Source organism: Lissotriton helveticus, chromosome 9 (genome assembly GCF_964261635.1).
Source record: "Lissotriton helveticus chromosome 9, aLisHel1.1, whole genome shotgun sequence".
NCBI lineage: Eukaryota > Metazoa > Chordata > Amphibia > Caudata > Salamandridae > Lissotriton > Lissotriton helveticus.
The window spans coordinates 33,735,860-33,761,704 of NC_136070.1; the positions used below are offsets into that span (position 1 = coordinate 33,735,860).

A 25,845-nucleotide genomic window follows, 5' to 3' on the forward strand; every position below is an offset into this window, starting at 1 on the left:
ACCTCGTGAGCGCGCACGTCGTCACTCACGCATGCGCACAAAGAAAGCCATACACACACTGCATATACACACACGCACCCCCCCTTAAACATACACACGCGCACACAGACAGACAGACGCACGCACAAACACACTCAAACAGAGACACACACACGCGTACACCCCACCCCCACTCACCCCTCCTCTCACTCAACACACTCACCTGTTCTGGCGGTGCTCGGCGGCGGATCTGCATCTCGGGCGGCGGTAGCGCTTTGCGGGGGTCTCTCACCACATGAGAGCCCCGCCTTCCCCATGCGCCCGCCCGCTCTTCACCCGGTCCCCCATCTCGGGACCGGGACTCAATGCGGAGCCTTCGTGGCTCCTCGGGCAGCTCTCTCTGTCTCTCGCCGCGATGGGGCGGGACTTCCTGTTGGGGCCGCGCTGGGATTGGCCGGCTTCCCAACCGCTTCCGGGTCGTCGCGGGCAGCGCGGCGGCCCGGCGGGGATTTGTTTTTTATATGTTCCTATTATTATCAGCATGCATGAATGCTAGTGCAGCTGTGGAACACATCGCAATGCATTTCAGTTGTGTACTGATAATTGCAAGTTACTGCAGACCAGGTTTACACTCAGTGAACAGGATTCCGTGGCAGGACATTTAAACAGGATGGCCTGTGCCGCGTTATAGGGCGCTACTAGAAGTGCTGGTCAAGACTCGAGGCATGCTGTGGCCTCCCAAGCTACAAGCTCTGAAGTCAGTGCTGTGTTCCAGAGCACTGTCTCGCCTGTTTCTCAGAGAGGATCTTGCTTTCATACAGCCACATCAAAGAGCTTAGATTTCGGGAGAGAAGTCATCCTTTACGCCCCAAACAGTCAGATGCGCGCAGAGACTAGGTCCCTCAGTCCTTACTGAAACTTCATGAGCATGAAGTGCAGTCACCAAGGGAGACTTTGCTGTATGTTGGGAGGGCTGTGTATCTTTTTCCCAAGGAGCATGAGCTCTACAAGCTGCTGTTTTGGGTTATACCAATGTACCATCACAGGAACGAGGCTAGATGCGGCGTAACCAGAGCCGCCAACTTTGGAATTTGGGGAACCGGGTCTCAGCTGAACTTGAACACCCTGTGAATTTGGGCAAATCACTTATTCTCCCTGTGCCAGCAAAACAGAAATGTGTCCTTGTGTAAGGTAATTGGTGCTCACGTAAAGCCCTCTAATATCTTTATTATCAGCATATCAACGCATTGTCATACACAATGCCAATAACTCAAACTTTAATGCTGCGAGACCTATTGCATTGTAAATGCTTGTTTCCTTGGTTATCGCTCAATCAGAACAAGATGGTTGGTACAGCTATGTAAAAACCTAGGCACAACCCATTTCATGGAAGCATTTAGGGCCATATGTAGGTGGCCCAAATACCGGTCCGTAAGGGTGAAATTCGGTAAATTTCACCGTTACCGACCGGTATTTAGGCATCTGTGATGTAGGGAAGGATTCGGTATTAAGGAATCGGTAAATACCGATTCCTTAATACCAATTCCTAATTGGCCTTGCATTTAAGGAATTGGTAATACCGATTCCTTAAATGCAATGTAGGAAGCACTTTTAAGAGTGCTTTTGGGCCTTAGGAATTTGTTAATTACCACCAACTTCAAGTTGGTGGTAATTACCGAATTCCTTTAAAAAAGCACATTTCTGCTTTTTTTAAAGTGCCATGTGGCAAACATCCATGCCCTTAGGGCATGTATGTGCGCCACATGTGAACACATGCACATTTCAGGGGTGCAACAGGGTGTCCTTTGGACACCCTGGCACCCTTTATATACCTCCAGGTATTACTGATTCGGTAATACCGAATTGGAAATACCGAATGTCTTCACATTCATTCCTATGGGCCTCTAAGCCCATAGGAATGGGTAGGTATTCCTTATTACCGAATCGGTATTACCGATTCGGTAATAAGGAATATTAACGATTGGGTATTTTTTACCGAATATTACATCACAAATACCGAATTCTTAATACTGAATCTGTAAATTTCGGTATTAAGAATTCGGTATTTGGCAATTACCTACATATGGCCCTTAGACTTTTAAAGTATAATACTGATTCCCATATAGTTTATGCGGTCTCACGTTTTTAAAATTCCATTTGGTGGGTCAGGAGGAACATCCTCGAAATGCAAAACCAAGGGCTGGATTGTGACGGACTCTCCTACCATCTTCTTATTCTAAATGTAACTTCCTAGAAGAATTGTTTTATCTCTTTTTAACTTTTTAACCGTTTTATTTTGTTTGTATATATCTGTGATTGTTTCTTTTATGGTGAAAAACTGAAATAAAGAAATATTGGTATGGTATATATATATATGTGAAAAGGTGATGGGATTTACAAAAAACGTGTAAATATTTTTAGTTTAAATTTCTCTCCAGGGACTTGAGCACTGAGCAGAGACACTATACAGCCAACTATTGACAGATGTTTGATTGGCATGATTAACCCCTTCGCCGCGCGCGAAATTCCACCGCGGTGCGGGGGGGGGGGGGTCGGGGCTGGGCGTGGCGCTCAGGTACCCAGGATGGCTCCCGGCCATCATAAATCACGGTGGGCGTGTGCTCATGAGGGCGGGAAGCCGTCCGAACTCCGCCCACCAATTAATTCACCCGCACAGGCGGGGAATTAACCGCACGTAGCAGAGCGGCAACGGTCGGACGTCTCCCGGCCGTCATGAGCACACGTCTACTGTGACTCATGACTGCCGGGAGCCGTCCTGAGCATTGATGAGGTTAAGTCAAAGGTTCCAGTGTTAAAATATATGATTTCACTGTGGAAAAAGGTAATTCATGTGATTTATCCTCGCAGGATACCCTCCGAGATTCATTCTCATGGCTGGTAGATCACAGTGGATGTCGGTGGCGAGCGTTAACTCAATGACCTATCTTTTTAGCCTATTATGCCTGACTAGCTGCTGTTTATGTTACGTTGGTAATTTGTATAGTATTTTCTGGCACCCTGAGGTTGCCACAAGGCTCTGATGGGAACGCTAGAGAGGATAAAGGGGATACGGAGGGATCCCTGTGCTTTTCCCAAAAATGCTAATACCAGGTGATTTGACTGTGCATTGTGGGTAGCCGACTGTAGGCATCTGACCGGCACGTTGAAGGTAACAGGGTGTAGAGGACAAGTAGAGGGAGAACATATCATAGCGATGGTGGGGGTGGTAAGGGTAAAAGTGAGAGGAATAAGGCATGAGGCATGGCAGGAATCACACATCAGAGATGGAGACATCCTGGGGCAGGCCAGAGGTCATCAGCTGCAACCCCTGGCTTGTCCTTTGGGACACCTAACATTGCATTTATGACCCCTAGCCTCAGAAATGACAAACGCCTATCAAGACCAGAATGCAAAAAGTGCCCTGAGGAGCCATGATACTTTCTGCAGCTCCCGCTGGGAAATTACTCTTTCTTTTTGTTAAAATAAACGCATTCAGCAAGCTTTGCAGCACTCTTTAGAATACATCATAACATGAAACAATTGAAACAAATACATTTTTATCCCCTTACCTGCCCAGGGTTTTCCACCCCAGTGCTTAGCCATTTGTTTGATCTGTGGTGCACTTCGACCTCAAGGCTTCATGTTAGAAAGGCGAACCCAGGAGCGGCAGAAGGTGTCTGACTGACCACCCCTAGGTCTACCCCTCCTTCAGAGACGGGGCCGAGCGATGTCGAGAGGCCTCCGGCGTGAGGGCCCTCTCCTAGAATCGTACAACAGAGTACCCACACCACTACAAAAGTACATGACACGTAGATAGAGTTTTCAAGCTTTATCTGGCAAAAAGTATTGATTCAATATATACAGTAGGTCTAGGGATCTGGAAAGTCTCGTAACCAGGGGTGAGGTAGCGGGACAGTCTTATAGATGGTCGGTTGCAGGGGGACCCTACGCACAGCTCTCAATCCTCGAGCTGGGGGGTTCCGAGAGGTTGGGCCGCGGCAGCGCCAGCAGGTTGCCAGGTGGTTCAGCGAGTGGACCGCGGCAGCGCCAGCAAGTTCCAAGGTGGATCAGCGAGTGGACCGCGGCAGCGCCAGCAGGTTCCAAGGTGGTTCAGCGAGTGGACCGCGGCAGCGCCAGCAGGTTCCAAGGTGGTTCAGCGAGTGGACCGCGGCAGCGCCAGCAGGTTCCAAGGTGGTTCAGCGAGTGGACCGCGGCAGCCCCAGCAGGTTCCAAGGTGGTTCAGCGAGTGGACCGCGGCAGCGCCAGCAGGTTCCAAGGTGGTTCAGCGAGTGGACCGCGGCAGCGCCAGCAGGTTCCAAGGTGGTTCAGCGAGTGGACCGCGGCAGCGCCAGCAGGTTCCAAAGTAGTTCAGCAAGGTGAGTTCGTCTCAGGGTCAGTCGTCAGCGTCAGCAGGGCTTCTGGACTCCGGGATACAACTGCCGTCCTACTCCGGGGCTGGCCCAGATATAGGTCGGGAGGCCTTTGATGTCCGGACCCTCTCGCCTGGGGGTCAGAGGGGCCGGGATGATGGTGTCCAGACACCCAGCAGGGGGGTGGAGCCAGCGCCCAGGGAGGCCGGAGGGCGATCGATACCAGGCGTCCGGGGACGGGTGGAGAGCCATCGAAACTCCCTCCTCCTTGTCTCTGGTTGAGTGGCCACTCGACCACCCGGAGGTTCTTGGTGCCTCGATGGCGGGTTCGCTGGGGCTGTGGCCGCGGCTGGGCCGGGACCACGTGTCGGTGACGCGAGGGGCCCAAGATGGCGTCGGCCTGGAATATGGGTCCGTGGTGGGCACCGGACCGGTAATGCTGGGGCGGCCCGAGTGTGCCGTGTCAGTGGTTGCGGACCGCCGGGTGGCGGATCTGGTGGGCTGTAGGTCATGCAGAGGGGTGCCCAGGGCCGACCCGGGCAGGATGGAGGGCCGATGTCGTCCGAGGCCCGCCATGCGGGAGGGGTAGGACCACGCCACGAGGCCGGGTCCAACACACGTCCCCCCCAGCTGAAGGCAGGGTAGAGCCACCCATCTTCTTGGGGATTCTCCTCGCCAAGGCGGAAGAATCTGGAGAGGCCGTCAGCGTTGGCGTGGTCGTTGCCAGGGCGATGCTCCACGGTGAAGTTCATCCCTTGGAGGGAGATGGACCAACGTAGCAACTTCGGATTCTCGCCCCGCATCTGCATCAACCACCGCAGGGGCCGGTGGTCGGTCTGTACTCGGAAGTGGGTGCCGAAGAGGTAGGGCCGGAGCTTCTTTAGGGCCCATACGACGGCGAAGGCTTCCCTCTCGATGGTGCTCCATCGTTGTTCTCGGGCCAGCAGGCGCCGGCTGATGAAGGCCACCGGAAGGTCGATTCCGTCCGAGTTCATTTGGGAGAGGACGGCCCCAACGCCGTGTTCCGAAGCGTCAGTTTGGACGATGAACTCTCGGCTGTAGTCGGGGGCCTGGAGCACCGGGGCGGTGCACATGGCAGTTTTTAGTGTCTCAAAGGCCACTTGGCACTCGGGGGTCCAGTGTACCTTTGGGGGTAGTCTCTTGGAGGTTAGTTCTGTGAGGGGCCCCACAATGCTCCCGTAGTCTTTTATGAACCGCCGATAGTACCCCGTGAGCCCCAGGAAGGCTCGGACGGCGGTCTGGGTGACGGGGGGCTCCCAGGCCTGGATGGCGTCGATCTTGGGTTGAAGGGGAGCCACTTTGCCGCTCCCCACTTGGTGTCCCAGATAGGTCACGGATCCTTGACCGAACTGGCACTTGCTGGCTTTTATTTTTAGTCCGGCCCCTTGGAGGGCCGTCAGGACCTTCCAGAGGTGGGACAGGTGCTCATCCCACTGAAGGCTGTACACTGCAATGTCGTCCAGATAGGCGGCACTGAACTCTTCCAGTCCCGCCAGCACCCTATTTACAAGTCTCTGGAAGGTGGCCGGGGCATTTTTCATGCCGAAAGGCATCACTTTGAAATGGTAGTGGCCATCTGGGGTCGAGAACGCGGATCGTTCCTGTGCTCCTGGAGTGAGGCCGATTTGCCAGTATCCGGCCGTGAGGTCGAAGGTGCTGAGGTACCGGGCGGCTCCCAGGCGATCGATCATTTCATCCGCTCGGGGAATGGGATGGGCGTCGGTCCGGGTGACGGCATTCAGTCCCCGGTAGTCGACACAGAACCGCAGCTCCGGGGGCACCCCGGGGGCGGCGGCCTTAGGGACCAGGACGACGGGACTGGCCCATGGACTGTCTGAGGGTTCGACTACCCCTAGGGCCAGCATTTTGGAAACTTCGGCTTGGATGCAGCCCCGGACTCGGTCGGGGACTCGGTAGGCTCGGTGCCGCACGGGCGGACTATCCCCGGTGTCCATGTCGTGAACACACCACTGGGTGACCCCGGGGGTGAGGGATAATAAGGTCGCAAATTGACCCAGCAGTTTCTGGCAGTCCTGGCGCTGGTTGGGGGTCAGCGTGGGAGAGAGGGAGACCCCCTCGACCGAACCATCCTTCTCGGAGGTGCTCAGGAGGTCTGGTAGCGGCTCGGAGTCGTCCTCTGCTCCGTCATAGGTAGCCAGCAACAGGCTCAGTTCGGTGCGGACAAAGTGGGGCTTGAGCCGGTTGGCGTGGAGGACCCGGAGGGGGTTCCGGGGGGACTCCATGTCCACTAGGTAGGTGACGGGGCTCTTGCGCTCCACCACACGGAAGGGCCCTGTCCATTTGTCCTGGAGGGCGCCGGGGTCGACTGGGGTCATGAACCAGACCTTCTGGCCCGGCTCGAATTCAATGGACGAGGCGTTTTCATCATACCAGCGCTTCATCTCCTCTTGACTGGCCCTTAGGTTTGTCTCGGCGAGTTCCCGGAACTTCCGAGTCTGGTTGCGGAGAGTCAAGAGGTATCGGAAAATATCAGGTGGAGCATCGGGGGAGGCCAGCTCCCAGCCTTCTTTGACCAAGCTGAGGGGGCCTCGTACAGGGTGTCCATATAATAGTTCGAAGGGGCTGAACCCCAGGGACTTCTGGGGTACCTCCCGGTAGGCGAACAGGAGGCACGGCAGCAGAACGTCCCATTTGCGTCGGAGGGGTTCTTCCAGGCCGTTGATCATTCCCTTCAGGGTCCTGTTAAACCGCTCCACTAGTCCATTCCCTTGAGGGTGATACGGGGTGGTGAATTTATATGCGACCCCGCACTGTTGCCATAGGGACCGCATATATTTGGATATAAAGTTTGTGCCCCGATCACTTACGACCTCTCGGGGGAAGCCAACTCTAGAGAAGATCCCCATGAGCGCTCGCCCCACTACGGGGGCTGTGATAGTCCGGAGAGGGATAGCTTCTGGGTAGCGGGTGGCATGGTCCACCAGGACGAGGATGAAGCGGTGCCCTTGATAGGTTGGAGGATCCAGGGGCCCCACGATGTCGATCCCTACTCGCTCGAAGGGAGTGGTCACCACAGGAAACGGTTGGAGTGGGGCTATGAATTTCCCCCCACTCTTTCCACTGGCTTGGCAGGTCGGACAGGTTCGGCAGTGGTTGTACACATCGCTGCGCATCTTCGGCCAATAAAAGTGGGTCACCAGGCGGCTGTAGGTCTTGTCCTGCCCCAGGTGCCCCGCGAGGGGCACATCATGTGCCAGGTTTAAGAGAAAGTCCCGGAAGGGGAGAGGGACGACGAGCACTCGGCCGGCCCCCAGTTCTGCGATTTTCTGTTCGCTGTACAGGAGGTCCTGGTCCCAATAGATCCAGTGGGACCCCGAGGGGGCTCCGGTGGCTTGTGTGGCGGCTTGTTGTCGGAGTCCCTCAAGGGAAGGACAGGTCCTTTGTTCCTGACGGAACTGCTCACGGGTGGGGCCCCCCTCTTGGCGCCACTGGGCTAGTTCGGGAAGGGGCCCGAGCTCGGGAAGTTCTTCATGGCTGGGGCCCGCGGCCCCGGTTCGGGTTCGGTTGTGGTAGTGGCGGGTGGCGGAGGTGCCGGCCATTCCGGTTCTTCGGGTAGATTGTTTTCGGGGGGGACAGCGTCCCGAGTGGACATAGATCGGGTCGTTACGCAAACCCATTCAGGAAGGCCTAGCATTCCCAGATGCTCTCTTCGTTCGATCTGTGCCCAGGGGGAACTTTCCAGGTCGTTCCCTAGGAGGCAGTCTACTGGGGCATCGTCTCGGACGGTGACTTTCAGCATGCCAGACACTCCTCCCCACTCGAAGGGGATGCGGGCCATCTGGCACAGGCTCTCGGAATTGTCCGCTGACCGGACAGGGCACAGAACGTGTGGCAAGATTTGTTCTGGGGTCACCAGATGGCAGCGGACGGCGGTTATGCTGGCCCCCGTGTCACGGAGAGCTTCGGCCCGGCGTCCGTTGATGGTGACCCACTGGCGGTACTTCTGGGTGTTGATCGGAATCTGGTCCCGAGGGATCATGTCTTTGTCGCCCAGGGAGGCGAGGCACATGGCCGCGGACTCCCATTCTTCCGGTTCCATAGGGACCTCTTCTTCTTCCTCTCTTTCTTCGCTTAGAGCGGCTGCAGTGATTTGTCGACCGGGGGGGCCGGTGGTGCCGGGCCGTTGGTTCATGGGGCAGAGAGGATCATTGGCATAGTGACCCAGCCGTTGGCATCTGTGGCACGTAACGTCGGGGCGTGGTCCCGGTCGGGCTGGAGGGGCCCCCCTCGGGCCGGAGGTTGGGGTAGCGGAGGCGGGCGAAGACCCCGGCGGGAGGTCTCGGCCTCGGCTGATGCCCGACCCGCCGCCTCACGGCCGGTGGTTCCCCGGGGACCCTCGTCCGTATTCTCCTGTGGGGTTCCGGTGGACACGGGTGCTCGCCCACCGATCTGCTTCGATCGCTAGTTTTCGCGGCTCGGTCAACTTGCTGTCGAGGAGGTGTTGTCGTAGTTCAATGAAGCAGTTGTTGGAGAGGTGCTCCCATAATATCAGGTCGACCAACTGCTGGTAGGTAGTGACCTGACTGCCTTTGACCCACCCCTCGAAGGCTCTGCTAAAAAAGTTCACATATTCCACCCAAGTTGTACCGGGGATTTTTTTACAGTCTCGGAACCTCTGCCGGTACATCTCGGGGGTGAGTCCGTAGCGTGTGAGTAGGGCCGTTTTCATGTGTTCATAGGAAGTCATTTCGGTGTCAGGGAGTTCCAGCAGGGCGTCCCTCCCTTCGTTGACGAACTTTCCCCACAGGCCGGCGCCCCAGTCCTTCAGGGGCACCCGATGGGCGGTCATGGCCACCTCGTAGGCTTTGAACCACTGCTGGATGTCGTCGTTTTTGTAGTACTCTTTGACTACATCTTTCGGTAGGTGAACCTTGGTGTCCAGAGGAGGGGCCGAGGTCTTGGCCCCGGTCGTGCTATCTTCGCTTAGTTTGGCTTTGATTTTGAGTTCTTTCAGTCCTCGTTCGTGTTCATAGGCCAATCGTTTTTCTTCGAGGTCACATTGTCTCCGTTTTTCTTCTAGATCCCCCTCCAGCCATAGTTGCTCGAGGGCTATCTTTTTCTCCGCTAGCTGGAGTTCTCCGTCTAACCGGAGTCGTGCAAGCTCCAATTCGTGTAGCCGGTTGCGCTCTCGTTCTCGAGCGTCTTCATAGCTGAGGTCCGCGTTTAGGGTTGCGGTTCTTTCCCCCGTCGGGGGTGCGCTGGTTTCTGGTTGACCATTCGGGCTGTTCTCCTCTTGGGGTGGCCTGTCTCGGGTTTCCACCCAGGCTTGTAGGGCCGATTTGAAGTCCTCTTTTGTACTCAGGCCAGTGGTAGCGATACCCATATCTTTACAGAATTGTTTTAGTTCTTTGTGGCTGTATTCTTCCATCTTTTCTTTCTGGAATTCTGCAGATGGATTTGTTCCTTGGGTCGTCATGGTCTCTGTTTGTTTCTTTCGCTGTAGCGGGTAGATCCCTCTCTGTACGATTTTGCGTGGGCTCGGATCCCACCGCTGCCACCAATGTTAGAAAGGCGAACCCAGGAGCGGCAGAAGGTGTCTGACTGACCACCCCTAGGTCTACCCCTCCTTCAGAGACGGGGCCGAGCGATGTCGAGAGGCCTCCGGCGTGAGGGCCCTCTCCTAGAATCGTACAACAGAGTACCCACACCACTACAAAAGTACACGACACGTAGATAGAGTTTTCAAGCTTTATCTGGCAAAAAGTATTGATTCAATATATACAGTAGGTCTAGGGATCTGGAAAGTCTCGTAACCAGGGGTGAGGTAGCGGGACAGTCTTATAGATGGTCGGTTGCAAGGGGACCCTACGCACAGCTCTCAATCCTCGAGCTGGGGGGTTCCGAGAGGTTGGGCCGCGGCAGCGCCAGCAGGTTCCCAGGTGGTTCAGTGAGTGGACCGGGGCAGCGCCAGCAGGTTCCAAGGTGGTTCAGCGAGTGGACCGCGGCAGCGCCAGCAGGTTCCAAGGTGGTTCAGCGAGTGGACCGCGGCAGCGCCAGCAGGTTCCAAGGTGGTTCAGCGAGTGGACCGCGGCAGCGCCAGCAGGTTCCAAGGTGGTTCAGCGAGTGGACCGCGGCAGCACCAGCAGGTTCCAAGGTGGTTCAGAGAGTGGACCGCGGCAGCGCCAGCAGGTTCCAAGGTGGTTCAGCGAGTGGACCGCGGCAGCGCCAGCAGGTTCCAAAGTAGTTCAGCAAGGTGAGTTCGTCTCAGGGTCAGTCGTCAGCGTCAGCAGGGCTTCTGGACTCCGGGATACAACTGCCGTCCTACTCCGGGGCTGGCCCAGATATAGGTCGGGAGGCCTTTGATGTCCGGACCCTCACACCTGGGGGTCAGAGGGGCCGGGATGATGGTGTCCAGACACCCAGCAGGGGGTGGAGCCAGCGCCCAGGGAGGCCGGAGGGCGATCGATACCAGGCGTCCGGGGACGGGTGGAGAGCCATCGAAACTCCCTCCTCCTTGTCTCTGGTTGAGTGGCCACTCGACCACCCGGAGGTTCTTGGTGCCACGATGGCGGGTTCGCTGGGGCTGTGGCCGCGGCTGGGCCGGGACCACGTGTCGGTGACGCGAGGGGCCCAAGATGGCGTCGGCCTGGAATATGGGTCCATGGTGGGCACCGGACCGGTAATGCTGGGGCGGCCCGAGTGTGCCGTGTCAGTGGTTGCGGACCGCCGGGTGGCGGATCTGGTGGGCTGTAGGTCGTGCAGAGGGGTGCCCAGGGCCGACCCGGGCTGGATGGAGGGCCGATGTCGTCCGAGGCCCGCCATGCGGGAGGGGTAGGACCACGCCACGAGGCCGGGTCCAACACTTCATAACTTCTTTTTTCCTCAAAAGGTATTCATGCCAAATTTGCACCCTATTTTTCCCACATGTTGAGGATACTAAAGGTACCCAGGGTTTGTGGATTTCCCTTTATGGAACTAAGAAAAAATACAAAATATAGCTAAGATTTAGGGGATTTTGAGAAAAGAGGGGGGAAAGGGGAAAAGTGTTCAGAAGAAAGTGTTTTTTAAAATCAAAACTGCCATCAGCAAAGGTTTTGCAGTTCTAAGTTCACCGACTTCCCAGCCTTCGAGAACAAGCAGGGTATAAAATGTTAAAATACCAAATTTTTACCATAGTTTTTGTATTTGTTTTTGTATTTGCCTCAGCGGTAGTCCATTTTTCCTATTTTATGTGGTTTCTACTTGCAGTTTATAGTGAAAACACGTGTGAAACCGGAAAGCTATCGATTTCTAAAACCTACTCAAAATTCTGAATTTCACAAAGGGTCAGGTCAGTAAATAATTGGGAAAAAATAGAAAAAGCTGTCAAGGTTTTTTTCTGTATAATTTTGCCCCGATGGTCGATTTATAAAAGTAACATATTGTTACATCCGTCAGATCTTTCTGATCATAGAGATATCCAGTGTTTGTTGGTGGTCCCAAAACATAGGATAGCCAAAGCCAACAACTGACCTGCAGCTTTAAATGATTTTTCATTGTGTATCGAAATGAAATGAATGAAAAAAGAACATGAACGAACGCCGTGTATTTTATAAATGTACCCTAGATGCTGATTTTAGAAATTGTGGTTATTTGTGCAACTCTAACTCTGGGGTAATCAATACCATCTTTTGATTAAGAGGGCATTATGCAAAATGTATTCATGCTTTCACACTGACATATTTGGAAGGTGAAAATGGAGTTAACTTCACTTTTTTATTAACAAATGTTATACTAGGGGCTGATTCACAGAACTAACTTAAGAGAAAATCTTAAACTTACTCCTTTTGGTATTCACAGAAGTTAGGATTTTGTCTAAAGACAAACTTAAGACAGACTTAAGACAAAATCCTAACTTAAGTCTGTCTTAAATTTGTCTTAAGTCTGTCTTAAGACAAACTTAAGACAAAATCCTAACTTCTGTGGATACCAAAAGGAGTAAGTTTAGGATTTTGTCTTAAGTTAGTTCTGTGAATCGGGCCCATTGTTCCCACACTTCTCCCAATACAAACTTTCCACACTTTTGATGCTGGGCCTAGCACCCGTGGTCCAATAGTCCCCAAAATGCAACCTGTAGATATCGGCATTTCCTGTTTTGATGATGAAGTAATTGTAGAATGTAGGCCGCGGCACGGCCTCCACACAGGGAAACCTACCAAATCCAGACATTTTTAGGTCTCCCTTAGGCAGCGCTTGTGCTGTCTCTTCGAGACATGCTGTATTCAGGTATAGACTTGAGGCTCCGCCCACTTTCCAACCATCTTTTTAATTGGCTTCTGTCACTGTCCTTTGTAAACTGTGGCTTTTCATTGGTCAATAGGCTTAGAAGTCCCTCCTTAGTACCACCTTTTCTCATCTTGTAACCTCCCATGAGGACACACCCTGTTATATGTGTTGTTACTCAATAGGCTTTAATTACAGCCTACAAGCACTGTTTTGTTAAATGGTTTTCTCCTGCCTGCTGTTGCAGGCAAGACATGCAAGTGAAAGCGCGGCCTGGGGCGCTTTTACAAACAAGCATTTGCAATGCAATGGGTCTCGCATTCGCATTTGCGAGAGTTTAAGCTATTGGCATTGTAAATGACAATGCCTTTTATTTGTATGTTTTGGAAACAAACACATAAATAAAAGGTATTGTCATATACAATGCCAATAGCTCAAACTCTCGCAAATGTGAGACCTGTTGCATTGCAAATGGTTGTTGGTAACTAGACACCCGTGGGAGTCCAGGGTAGTCTGACCCGTACAGATCCCATGACCTTTTTGTACCCACAATGCCCTGCAAACTTCAAATGTTAGCTAAAATCTCACAATTTCCTCAGTTTTCTGAGACAGAAACTTCAGGAATCTGCAGGGACCCACAAAATTCCTACCACACAGCATTCCCACCCATCACACAATAAAAAGGGACCAGACTTGTGTACCTGGGCCTAGCACCATCACATCAAAGGTCCTGAAAGCCAACATGGGGACTTCAACATTTCCTGCAGTCCATCATGACAATGACATCAGACGACACCGATCGGGGTGGGAGGAGTCAGGGCTGACTCAAAAGCCACTCCGCCTTGACCCCAGCTTTTTTTTAAGGGAGAAGACTCTGGTGCAAATGGCAGAGGTTCTCCTGCACTCTCACCCCATGACAGCCGCAGCCCATACAGGTAAGAGAGGTAGGGCCGGGTGGGGTGGGGTTTTGGACGGACGACAACGAGGGAAAATTAATTATTTATTTAATTTTACCTCATCGAATCCTCCCCCACGACCCGGCCCCACCGATCTTACTTGCACGGGCCGCTCCTGCCCCATGATGAGAATTTCCTGTCATGCGCACTATAAGGTAGTGCTCGAGACAAAAACGTCTCAATAACCGCATTTAAGCAGTTAGCTTGCTGTCATGTTCCGTTATTGTGAATACATGAAAACAATCCTCAGCAAAGTCAAGCGGTCTTGCCCTAGCAAGCTGGTGAGGCCTTATTTTTTTATTATTACAAGGGTATGTTACAAAAATTAAAAAGTAGAAAAAAAACATGTCTCCTTAAACTGGCGTCTGATGCTTGCAATAAAGATTTTCAGTTAAGTAAAACAATAACTAACTATTACATTCAAATTCAATAGAACAGTCTTGGTCCTTCCTAGCAAGTCAGTGCACTTATAACTGGTATAAAAACCTTTTTTAGTCTTAATGCACATCACAGGAAAATATTAATCTTATTGACACAAAGAAAAGGTACCTTTGGCTCTGAAATACTGTAAGCTATGTCATAGTTTAAACACACAAAAATGACTAATAAAAAGGGTGTTGGCAATCTACGTGCATTATCAGTACACACTGAATGTGAATTGGCTCATGAGCAATGCTTTTCTACAGAACAGCACAGAAATTAAGTGAGATAGAAGAGCATAATGTGATCCATCGAATGTGTTCGTACGGACACCATTGCTTGCAAAACGCCCACCTGTTGTCTGGGGGAAGCATTCGGCTACTCTGTTTCAGTCCGTACGTCGGGCCAGCTCTCAACGACTTCTTTCTTCTCTCTTTAGGATGTGGGCTCAACTATCACAAGAGGTGCGCGTTCAAGATCCCCAACAACTGCAGCGGGGTGCGGAAGAGACGCCTGTCCAACGTTTCACTGCCCGGCCTGACGCCCATCCGCACTGTGTCGGCCGAGCTCTCGCCCACCATCCCGGATGAAGCCCTTCTGGTAGGTTGGCCTCCGCTGGTTGTCTGTGTTGTCTGGGTTGGCCTCCTCTGGTTATCTGTGTTGTCTGGGTTGGCCTCTTCTGGTTGTCTGTGTTGTCTGCGTTGGCCTTTGCTGGTTGTCTGCGTTGGCCTCCTCTGGTTGTCTGTGTTGTCTGCGTTGGCCTCTGCTGGTTGTCTGTGTTGGCCTCTGCTGGTTGTCTGTGTTGGCTTCCGCTGGTTGTCTGTGTTTTCTGGGTTGGCCTCCACTGGTTGTCTGTGTTGGCCTCCTCTGGTTGTCTGTGTTGTCTGTGTTGGCCTCCTCTGGTTGTCTGTGTTTTCTGGGTTGGCCTCCTCTGGTTGTCTGTGTTGTCTGTGTTGGCCTCCTCTGGTTGTCTGTGTTTTCAGGGTTGGCCTCCTCTGGTTGTCTGTGTTGTCTGGGTTGGCCTCTGCTGGTTGTCTGGGTTGGCGTCTGCTGGTTGTCTGTGTTTCCTGGGTTGGCCTCCTCTGGTTGTCTGTGTTTTCTGGGTTGGCCTCCACTGGTTGTCTGTGTTGTCTGCGTTGGCCTCTGCTGGTTGTCTGTGTTGGCTTCCGCTGGTTGTCTGGGTTGGCCTCTGCTGGTTGTCTGGGTTGGCCTCTGCTGGTTGTCTGTGTTGGCTTCCGCTGGTTGTCTGTGTTGTCTGTGTTGGCTTCCGCTGGTTGTCTGTGTTGTCTGGGTTGGCTTCCGCTGGTTGTCTGTGTTGTCTGGGTTGGCCTCCGCTGGTTGTCTGGGTTGGCCTCCGCTGGTTGTCTGTGTTGGCCTCCTCTGGTTGTCTGTGTTTTCTGGGTTGGCCTCCTCTGGTTGTCTGTGTTGTCTGTGTTGGCCTCCGCTGGTTGTCTATGTTTTCTGGGTTGGCTTCCTCTGGTTGTCTGTGTTGTCCTCCGCCGGTTGTCTGGGTGGTTCAGTCCTTTTCGGAAGCATTAGTGGTTCCCCCTGAAAGCGAAGGCAGTACTTTGCCATTGAACCTTCAGATAAGAAGTTCATGGTCTGCACAGGCATGAGCATGGACACGCGCATCTCTGTTTCTTTGCTGACTTTAATGTGAGGTTTGTGGACCTGGTGAAAGGTGATGCGTTGGAGCCAGAGTAACTTCAAGTCCTCCAGAGCAGTGACAAGCTTTCCCCTCTGCCCAGGAATGCTCAGGAGGGTCCTTTTCATTCCATTCTCACCAGGAGCAGTAGTATTGTGAGAATGATGCTTACCTCCCACTCCAGGGCCTTTCCCTGTTAAAAGAGAGAAAGATCAAGAAAAACAAGCTTTGGCAATGCCAATAGGTTGCGTCTGTGGGAACTATTGGATTTGCCATTGGTTTATCGGGGTGCTCTACAGCATCCTCAATGCAGTGCAGTATGGCTGAAGTGGAGAAAAAACTATGATTTAGGCATGCGTGCGCCTCGTGAGACCTTTTGTTTCTTTTTATTTACCGATCAGAGCTCGATCAGTAATTATATAAAAATTAGCGTGAAAGCTTGTTTTTTAAAGCAGGTGGGTGAAGCAACATGGGGAGCACGTGCAGGGGAAGCAACATGGAGGGTTAGGGGGCTGGAGGCAACACGGAGGGCGGGGTGGAAACAACATTGAGGGCGAGGGGCAAAAGCAACATGGTGGGAAGGGATTGGAGAAAGAAACATGGAAGGTGTGAGTAGAGAGGGCAAGACAGAGAGCAGGAGGAGGAAGCAACACAGAGGATGGGTGAGATACACATGACATGGCTGAGAGAGAGCAACTTATAGCAACTTACCTCTTCGGCCAACAGGTCGATGAGAGGCTAGAAAAAATCAAGAAAGATACTGACATTGACAAAGTGATGTGCGCCCTACAGACACCGACAACCTTATAGCTCCTTTCGACGCTTCTTCCTCCACATTCACAAGGCCCATACAGCAATCGCCTTTCCCGGGCTACAACAGGAGAGGGTACAGGGGCATAATGATAAGGGTAGAGGAAAGGAAGCAGCTTCAAAGGGGACTGCCCCTCCAAAAAAGTGACACTCTCCACCGCTCCGCCACCCCCCCCCCCCCTGCCCCCCAACGACCACACCTGTCGGGAACAGTTGCAGGAATTTCTGTTCCGTTGGTCAGAAATCACCACCGACCGTTGGGTTCTCAACATCAAACGGGAGGGATACTGTCTGGAACCCACTCAGACACCACCAAACATTCCTTCCCGACAACACAAAATGTCCACAGAACATGTGTGACTCCTTCAGGAGGAGATATGGGCCCTCATGGCCAAAGGGGTCCCAGAGCCGGTTCTGCAACAACACTACAGAAAAGGGGTCTTTTCCTACTACCTTCTTATGCCCAAAAAGAATGGCTCCCTCAGACCCATCCTCGATGTCAGGCCCCTCAACAAATACATTCTGTCAGAGCACTTCAACATCGGTGGCTCCACGAGACCTCGTACCTCTACTCCAGAAAGGAGACTTGATGACCGCCCTCGATCTGAAGGACGCCTTCTACCTACCCATCCCCGCAGCGCATCTAAGATACATGAGGTTTGTGGTGAGTGGACTACTTTACTATTTCAAAGTACTTCCACTCGGGGTATCACAGACCCAAGGATCTTCACCAAATATCTGACCACTGTAGCAGCTCATCTAAGGAGTGTCATCCATGTGTTTTCTTATCTGTGTGACTGGCTGGTCAAGAGTGCAACGCATCAGCTATGCTTAGTGCATACCCAAAGCACTATCCAGATCTTACACAGTCTAGGCTTCACCTCAATCTGACCAAATCACACCTCCAACCCCTTCAAGTGCAGCCATTTTAGACTCACAGGTACGGAAGGCGTCCCTCAGTCAAGCAGAAGTGAGAGCCTTCCAAAACGCGCTGCCTCTTTTTAGCCAGATCGTCAGGTGAAAGTCCGAACCTTTTATGAGACTGCTCGGCATGATAGCGTCTTGTATAACTATAGTTCCTCATACCAGAGTGCACGTATGACCATTACAGGAGTGCTTTGCTGTGCAGTGGTCTCAAGCGTAGGTCTTCTAGAGAATCTAGTGTTGGTTTGGGGCCGCACACGTCGCTCTCTGCAGTGGTGGAACACAAACAACCTAATGAAGGGGCGGACTTTCATTCACCCAGTTCCACAAGGGACCATCACCACCGATGTCTCACTCATCGTCTGGGGTGCACATCTCAAACATTCCACTTTTTCAGTGGTAATCCTTCCACATCAACCACTTGGGACTGCTGGCTATACAGCCGGCTCTCAGGGCATTTCAGGCTCCAATACAAGACAAGGGGGTCCTGATATGAACAGACAACACGACTGCCATGTTTTACATACAGCAAAACACGCAAGATGATGGACGGAATGTTGCACAATGGCAAAACATTCACCCCAGTCACAGATCTGGGCTTAATCCATCGTTATTTTGCTCACCAATCCACCCCAGTTCAGACATGGCCATATGCAAATCAGTCTTGACCCGGTGCCTCATGGGAACAGTCCAGCCCGAACTGCCAAGCCATGTCTTCCCTGGACCGGAATCAAGCATCCTAGGACCGGTTTCTGGCTATCAGCCGTCTTCAGCCAGAATAGCTTGACTCCAGTGGCGTAGTGAGCACGGGACCCACGTCTGGGCATACCCTTCCCACATAGGGTGAACAGCAAAACACACAAGATGATGGACGGAATGTTGCACAATGGCAACACATTCACCCCCAGTCACAGATCTGGGTTTAATCCATCGTTATTTTGCTCACCAAGCCACTCCAGTTCAGACATGGCCATATGCATCTTGTGTGTTTTGCTGTTCACCCTATGTGGGAAGGGTATGCCCAGACGTGGGTCCCATGCTCACTAAGCCACTGGAGTCAAGCCATTCTGGCTGAAGACGGCTGATAGCCAGAAACCGGTCCTAGGATGCTTGATTCCGGTCCAGGGAAGACATGGCTTGGCAGTTCGGGCTGGACTGTTCCCATAAGGCACCGGGTCAAGACTGATTTGCATATGGCCATGTCTGAACTGGGGTGGCTTGGTGAGCAAAATAACGATGGATTAAACCCAGATCTGTGACTGGGGGTGAATGTTTTGCCATTGTGCAACATTCCGTCCATCATCTTGTGCATTTTGATGTTTTACATACAAACACAGCTGTCCAGTGTGCGCCAGAACATTTGGTGGTGGGTGATAGATCGCAGATTACACTTGATCACTCAACGTATTCTAGGGAGGACAACGATCTGGCAGACCTGCAGCAAGATGCGTCAACAAATCCCTGAGTAGGAACTCTACCCCCAAGCCTACTCCCCTACTTCTGACATTAGAGGTTCCCAGGGATAGACCTGTTTGCCACTGCAGAAAATGCAAAACATTAAAAATGAGCCGCCACGCTACAATACTTACAGTTCATGGGCAAGGTGCTATGAATGAACTGGTCAGGGATATTTGCCTACGGTTTTCCACCTCTCCCACAGTTGTGACGGAATAACCCGTCCGTCGAGATCTAAATCCGACCCAGAGTCTTGAACAGTGAGGCTGCGGCACATGCAAGAGTGTCAGGAGGGGGTCTGGGAGGTCAGTGAGCAGTGTGTTGTCTCCAGTGAGGTGGGCCAGCCGGCCAGGGCTTGGCCAGCTGTTCTGTGTTTCATCCAGGTAGAATGTCCAGCATTCGACCAGTAGCAACAGCACCCCCCCCCCCCACTCCCCACTCTCAGTGCCTTGAAACCCTTGCGGGTAAGTAGTGCGCTCTACAAATTATTTGATTGATTGATTGATTTATGGAGCTGGGTGAGTTGATGCCAGGAACAGTATATGTCTTTTTAACGATTGCAGTCCCAGGGTTACACATGATGTTTGCGTGCTCTTTTTCTGTGTGTAGTGGTGCCTGAAAATCTGCTTTTTGTTGACACGTCTTGCGGCGTAATTTGGTGGTCTGGAAGTAGCTGGGATGGCTGCTGATCTGTGTTGTTTTGTCTGCTGTGGTTTGTGGTGTTTGACCCGGCGGTCTGTGTGTTAGTGTATGGCGTGAATGCACATTCCACGCGTCTTTGCTGCTGAATCTCGTGTTGTCGTGCAGTTGTAGCCACATTGGGGCATGGGTTACTGCTCTGGGTGAGTTGCAGGGGGGGCTTTACTAACTTGGAGAAGTGGAGAAGTGTGGCTCAATGGTTAGAGCGGCAGACCCTGATTCAGATGTCTGGCCTGGGATCAGGGTTCAATTCTCGCCTCGGCAGGTCTTGGGCTCAATTTCCTCCGACCTGATCATTCTCGCCTCGGTGCCTATTCTAATCATGGGTCCAACTCTGGGCAATAGATTGCTTAATCTCCACAACTGCCCCCACAACGCTAAGGATGCCTGGCTTCACCTTGGGGGTGACCAGGAGGGGGCATTTCACAGGGAAAAGCCAGGAAGTGTTCCACAGCGGTATGCGTACAGCGCCAAGACACCTCAGGATATAAGTGCGCCTATACAAGTACAAATTCATTTACTCCCCCCGGGCTCAGTTCGGTTGCGTGGGGTGCGTTCTCCAGAGTTGTCTGATTTCTTTGTCTTATGCAGAGGGCGGCTTGTGTGGTGCCGGGTAGGAGGCTGCCTAGCATGCTGTTGTTGTTTACTTTTTTTTACCGGTTTGGGGGTTCTCTAGGGATGGGGCGGGCAGCCGGGGCTCCGTGTGGAGAGGGTGCATTGAATGATTTTCAGCTCATTAGGGGCGTTTCCCTGATTGACTCTGAAGGGGGATGCGCGTTATTGACTCTGAAGGGGGGTGCACGTTATTGACTCTGAAGGGGGTACGCGTTATTGACACTGAAGGGGGGTGCGCGTTATTGACTCTGAAGGGGGGTGCGCGTTATTGACTCTGAAGGAGGGTGCGCGTTATTGACTCTGAAGGGGGGTGCGCGTTATTGACTCTGAAGGGGGGTGCGCGTTATTGACTCTGAAGGGGGGTGCGCGTTATTGACTCTGAAGGGGGGTGCGCGTTCCTCCATCAGACGTATTGACTCTGCCTAGGGTGCTCGAAGCAGCGCATATCACGAGGCCCAATTATCCCCTGATGGCAACTAATTACCAGCGCCTGAGAGCGCCGAGCAGGACTTCCCGGAAGCCGATGACTCGGAAAGAGAGGCTGCGCAAGTGACGTCCGATGTCCATCTTTCCTCCTAAACAGGGACACACTGACACGAGGCATGCTCTGTGTGTAGACTCCAGCAGACTGAAACAACATTAAAGATGTCGCTGTTGCATATCCTGCATTATTGCAGGTTTTCGTGTTTGTAGTAGGGTGACCAGCAAAAAACCGGGACATTTCATAAAAATAGAAGGACTATGATTTTACTACAAGCGCGAGCGCACAGAATGCCAGCGCTCCTCAGCAGAGAATTACAAAACAAGCAGAAAGAACATACATAAGATGCAATTTTTAAACCCAGTAGCTTGTCTGTGAATTAAATTGCTTTCTTGGAACAACTGCTAACTATCCCTGCTTTGTAAAACATAAAAAAACACCGCCCCCTGTTTTCAGTCGACCCTCTCCCAAAACCGGGACATGAGCTAAATTTCTCCAAATCTGCCCGGACAGCTGGTCATCAAGCATTTACAATGCAACGGTCTCGCCTTTGCAAAAGTTAGAGCTATTGGCATTGTAAATGACAACATTTTTATTTATGTGTTGATTTTGAAAACAGAAAAATAAATGGCATTGTCATTTTCAATGCCAATACCTTAATCTCTCGCAAATGCCACACACACACAGAGCCACACACACACAGAGCCCCCCCCACACACACAGCCACACACACAGACCCACACAAGCACAGACCCACACACACAGAGCCCCACACACAGAGCCACACACACACACACAGAGCCACACACACACAGACACACACACACACACACACACACAGAGCCACACACACAGCCCCACACACACACAGACCCACACATGCACAGACCCCCACACACACAGAGCCACACACAGACCCACACACGCACAGACCCACACACGCACAGACACACACACAGAGCCCAACACACAGAGCCACACACACACATACACAGAGCCACACTCACAGCCCCACACACACAGAGCCCCACACACAGAGCCACACACACACAGCCCCACACACACAGAGCCCCACACACAGAGCCACACACACACAGCCCCACACGCACAGAGCCCCACACACAGAGCCACACACACACACACACACACACACACAGAGCCACACACACAGCCCCACACACACAGAGCCACACACAGACACACACAGCCCCCACACACAGAGCCCCACATACAGAGCCACACACACAGCCCCACACACACAGAGCCCCCCCACACACAGAGCCCCCCACACACAGAGCCAAACACACAGAGCCACACACACAGCCCCCCCACACACACAGAGCCACACACACAGCCCCACACACACACAGACCCACACATGCACAGACCCACACACACAGAGACCAAACACAGAGCCACACACACACACACACACACACACAGAGGCACACACACACAGAGCCACACACACAGTCCCCCCACACACACACAGAGCCACACACACAGCCCCACACACACACAAACCCACAGATGCACAGACCCACACACACAGAGCCACACACACAGCCCCACATACACACGCACACAGAGCCACACACAGCCCCACACGCACACAGACCCACACATGCACAGACCCACACACACAGAGCCCCCCACACACAGAGCCCCCCACACACAGAGACCCCCACACACAGAGCCTCCCACACACAGAGCCCCCCCCACACACACACAGACCCACACACACAGAGCCCCCACACACAGAGCCCCCCACACACAGAGCCTCCCACACACAGAGCCCCCACACACAGAGACCCCCCCCCACACACACAGACCCACACACACAGAGCCCCCCACACACAGAGCCCCCCACACACAGAGCCTCCCACACACAGAGCCTCCCACACACAGAGCCCCAAACACACAGAGCCCCGCACACAGACACACACACACAGAACCCGCCCCCCACACACAAACCCACACACAGAGCCCCCCACACACAGAGCCCCCCACACACAGAGCCTCCCACACACAGAGCCCCCCCACACACAGACCCACACACACAGAGCCCCCCCACATAGAGCCCCCCGCACACAGAGCCCCCCACACACAGAGCCTCCCACACACAGAGCCCCAAACACACAGAGCCCCACCCACACACACACACACAGACCCACACACACAGAGCCCCCCACACACAGAGCCCCCCACGCACAGAGCCCCCCACACACAGAGCCCCAAACACACAGAGCCCTACACACACACAGAGCCTCCCACACACAGAGCCCCAAACACACAGAGCCCCCCCCACACATACACAGAGCCCCACCCACACACACAGAGCCCCACCCACACACAGAGCCACACACACACACACAGCCACACACACACACTGAGCCACAACAATGCGCCCACTGTTCCTCAGGGGCAGAACGCTAAAAGTTTCAAACCAAATCCTTTTCGTCCCTGCCCACCCTTGAGAGTTATCTCCCTGCAAGTAACAAGCACCAGTGTATTAAATAATTGCAGTCACATGAGAAATTTTAACAGTCCGCGTGAAAGGCAAAGGAAAAAAAAATGTCCGCTACTGGTCATTGCAGCTGGAGCACTGTTAAAACTGTGAGGGGGTGCAACCATTTGAGCACCCCTTCATGCATGTGCCTGGTTATGTGGGCACCCCTTCATGTATGTGCCTGGTCATGTGGGAAACCCTTCATGTGTGTGCCTGGTCATGTGGGCGCCACTTCATGTATGTGCCTGGTAATGTGAGCATCCCTTCATGTATGTGCCTGGTCATGTGGGCGCCCCTTCATCTATGTGCCTGGTCATGTGGGCACCCCTTCATGTATGTGCCTGGTCATGTGGGCGCCCCTTCATGTATGTGCCTGGTCATGTTGGCGCCCCTTCATGTATGTGCCTGGTCATGTGGGCACCCCTTCAGTGTGCACCCGGCCATTTACTTGCCAGATCTCTTCACCTCTCTTAGACACTCAGTTTCCCCTTTCAGCCCATCCCCCGCCCATGAATATTTGTTTCACCTGCCTCCTGCACAAGTGGTTCTCATTACCCCCCCACACACTTCTCTCTCATTTATGCCTCCCCTCATGACTACTGATTTCCATTTTTCCTGTTGTGGTTTCTGGCTACGCTCTCTTTGTGTATCTGGGTTTGCGGGGGTATTTGTGAGGGCTAAGCTTGCTCACAGGCGATAGAGCAGTGAACGAGAGCTTGAACCCGACATATGAGTGAAGGCTGGTTTATTTATTTATTTAATACAGTTTTATATAGCGCAAACTTTTACCAAAGATGTTACTAGAGAACCAGGTGAGTTACATAAGGTACGCAAGATACACTAAGAACGCTAACAAGTTACAAACATATAGTTACAAAGGTACACAAGAAAGACTGTGCATGCTAACAAGTTACATATATGCAGTTCCAACTCCAACTATTTGCATATTGATATTGTAAAAAATAAAAAGGTGTCAGTGTTAGGTTAAAACAGGAGTAAAATTCATATTTATAAAGTTGACCTCATATGAGCGCTAGATAGTAGTAAGGGTCATGAGAAGGGTTGAATTATTCTAGGAAGTGCATTTGGAGGAGAAGAGTTTCAGGATCCGTTTTGAAGGTCCGGAAAGAGGTGGTAGTTCGGAGGGATGGGGGTAGTGAGTTCCAGTTTGTGGTGGCATTACCAGAGAAGGATTGAGCCATAAATCTTTCCCTTATGAAGGAAGGAGGTTCGAGCAGTAAGTTGTCTGCATTGGTGAAGGGCTAGAGCCACCTGAGATTTTGAGTTTATCAGCCTGGTTATAGAGGGGGGCCTTCTCTGACCTCTTTTGAGTGTGAGTGTGTTTCGGTCTGTACCGAGAAGGGTCTTCATCTTCTCTCTGAAATGCAGGAGGTTGGAACAGTTCTGATGTCACTGAGGATGGGAGTCCATATCCTGGGTGTTGGACGGCGAAGGCTCGGCTTCTTATTCTGCCTGCTGCACATCTTTTGGATGTGGAATGGCATGGTGAGCAAAAAAACGAAGGATTTCGGCCCAGATCTCTGTACTGGGTGAATGTATGACATTGTTCTGCATTCTGTCAATCAGTTGTTCTTTTTGCATTTGTCTCCCCGAGTGGGGCGGGTATGCCCAGACGTGGGTCTTCTCCATGCCACTGGGGTCAAGCTATCCTGGCTGATGAGGGTTGAAATCCCGAAACTGGACCTAAGATGCTTGTTTCCAGTCCAGGGAGAACCTGGCCTGGCAGTTCGGAGGACCTGGCCTGGCAGTTCGGGCTTGACTGTTTACATTGGGTGCAGGGTCAAGACTGATTTGCATATGGTTGGGTCCAAATTGGAATGGCATGGTGAGCAAAAACACAATGGATTTAGGCCCCGATGTCTGTACTGGGGTGAATGTATGACATTGTTCTGCATTCTGTCCATCACTTGTTCTTTTTGCATCTTGTATAGTGCCAATATCGGCAACACTCACCAGCCCTCATGCAGCAACATACAGGTAACATAAATAAGCAGACAAGACAGCTTTTTGGTGGAGAAAATTGCTGCAGGTTTATTAGCATACTAACTATGCCAACATGGTGGGTTATCTTACAGGCGATCCAAAAGGCAAGTCGCCCCTCGCGACCTACCACCTGATGGGCCAACTTACATCGTGGCCCAAGCCAATCAGTGCTTAGCGGTTGTGGTGAGGGGATAGCCCCTCTCACTTCTGGTGAACCGTTGGTCCACCCCCTTACTCACGCCCCCGCCACGAGGGGCGGAGCTTTCAAGCAACCCCCAGTTTTACATGTTTCCAACCGCCCGTAGGACAGATGGGGCACCGTCGCACCTCAGGGTCCACCGCAAAGACTTCCTGGGGATATTAGGCCTCAGCACCCTTTGTGCTCCTGAAGAGGGTACCCCTGAGTACCTTTCCGCCTCTGAATCGCCCTGTAACTCCGCCTGTAACACAAATAAAAGATTAGAAAATTCCTCCCCCCACCCTGATTACGCCAGGTAAGCGGTAGGGAGGGAAACGGCGTCAGGGGTGAGGGACAAAGAGGCCGCCAGGTGGCGGGGAAGGAACTTATACCTCTCTCCTTCCCCACCTTGGCCGGAAGTGATGCGTGGGACCCCAAAGGAGTCTCCGGACACTAGGCTGTCCAGTGTGCCATCCTGTGGCACTAAAGGGGTCGCCCTCTTATGAGGGTCCCCTTCAGGGATGTCGGTCAGCCCACACATCTTTGTCTGCAGTCT

General features: G+C 52.6%; 1 protein-coding gene across 1 annotated transcript in view; it reads left to right on the plus strand.

The window, feature by feature from the left end:
• Window positions 1-25,845, plus strand: part of PRKD1 (protein kinase D1) — a 723,569-nt gene that overhangs the window by 394,521 nt on the left and 303,203 nt on the right. Inside the window, exon 4 of the mRNA XM_078659419.1 lies at window positions 14,409-14,569. Within this exon, the coding sequence (XP_078515545.1) occupies window positions 14,409-14,569 (161 nt within the window). The remainder of the gene's footprint in view (window positions 1-14,408; window positions 14,570-25,845) is intronic.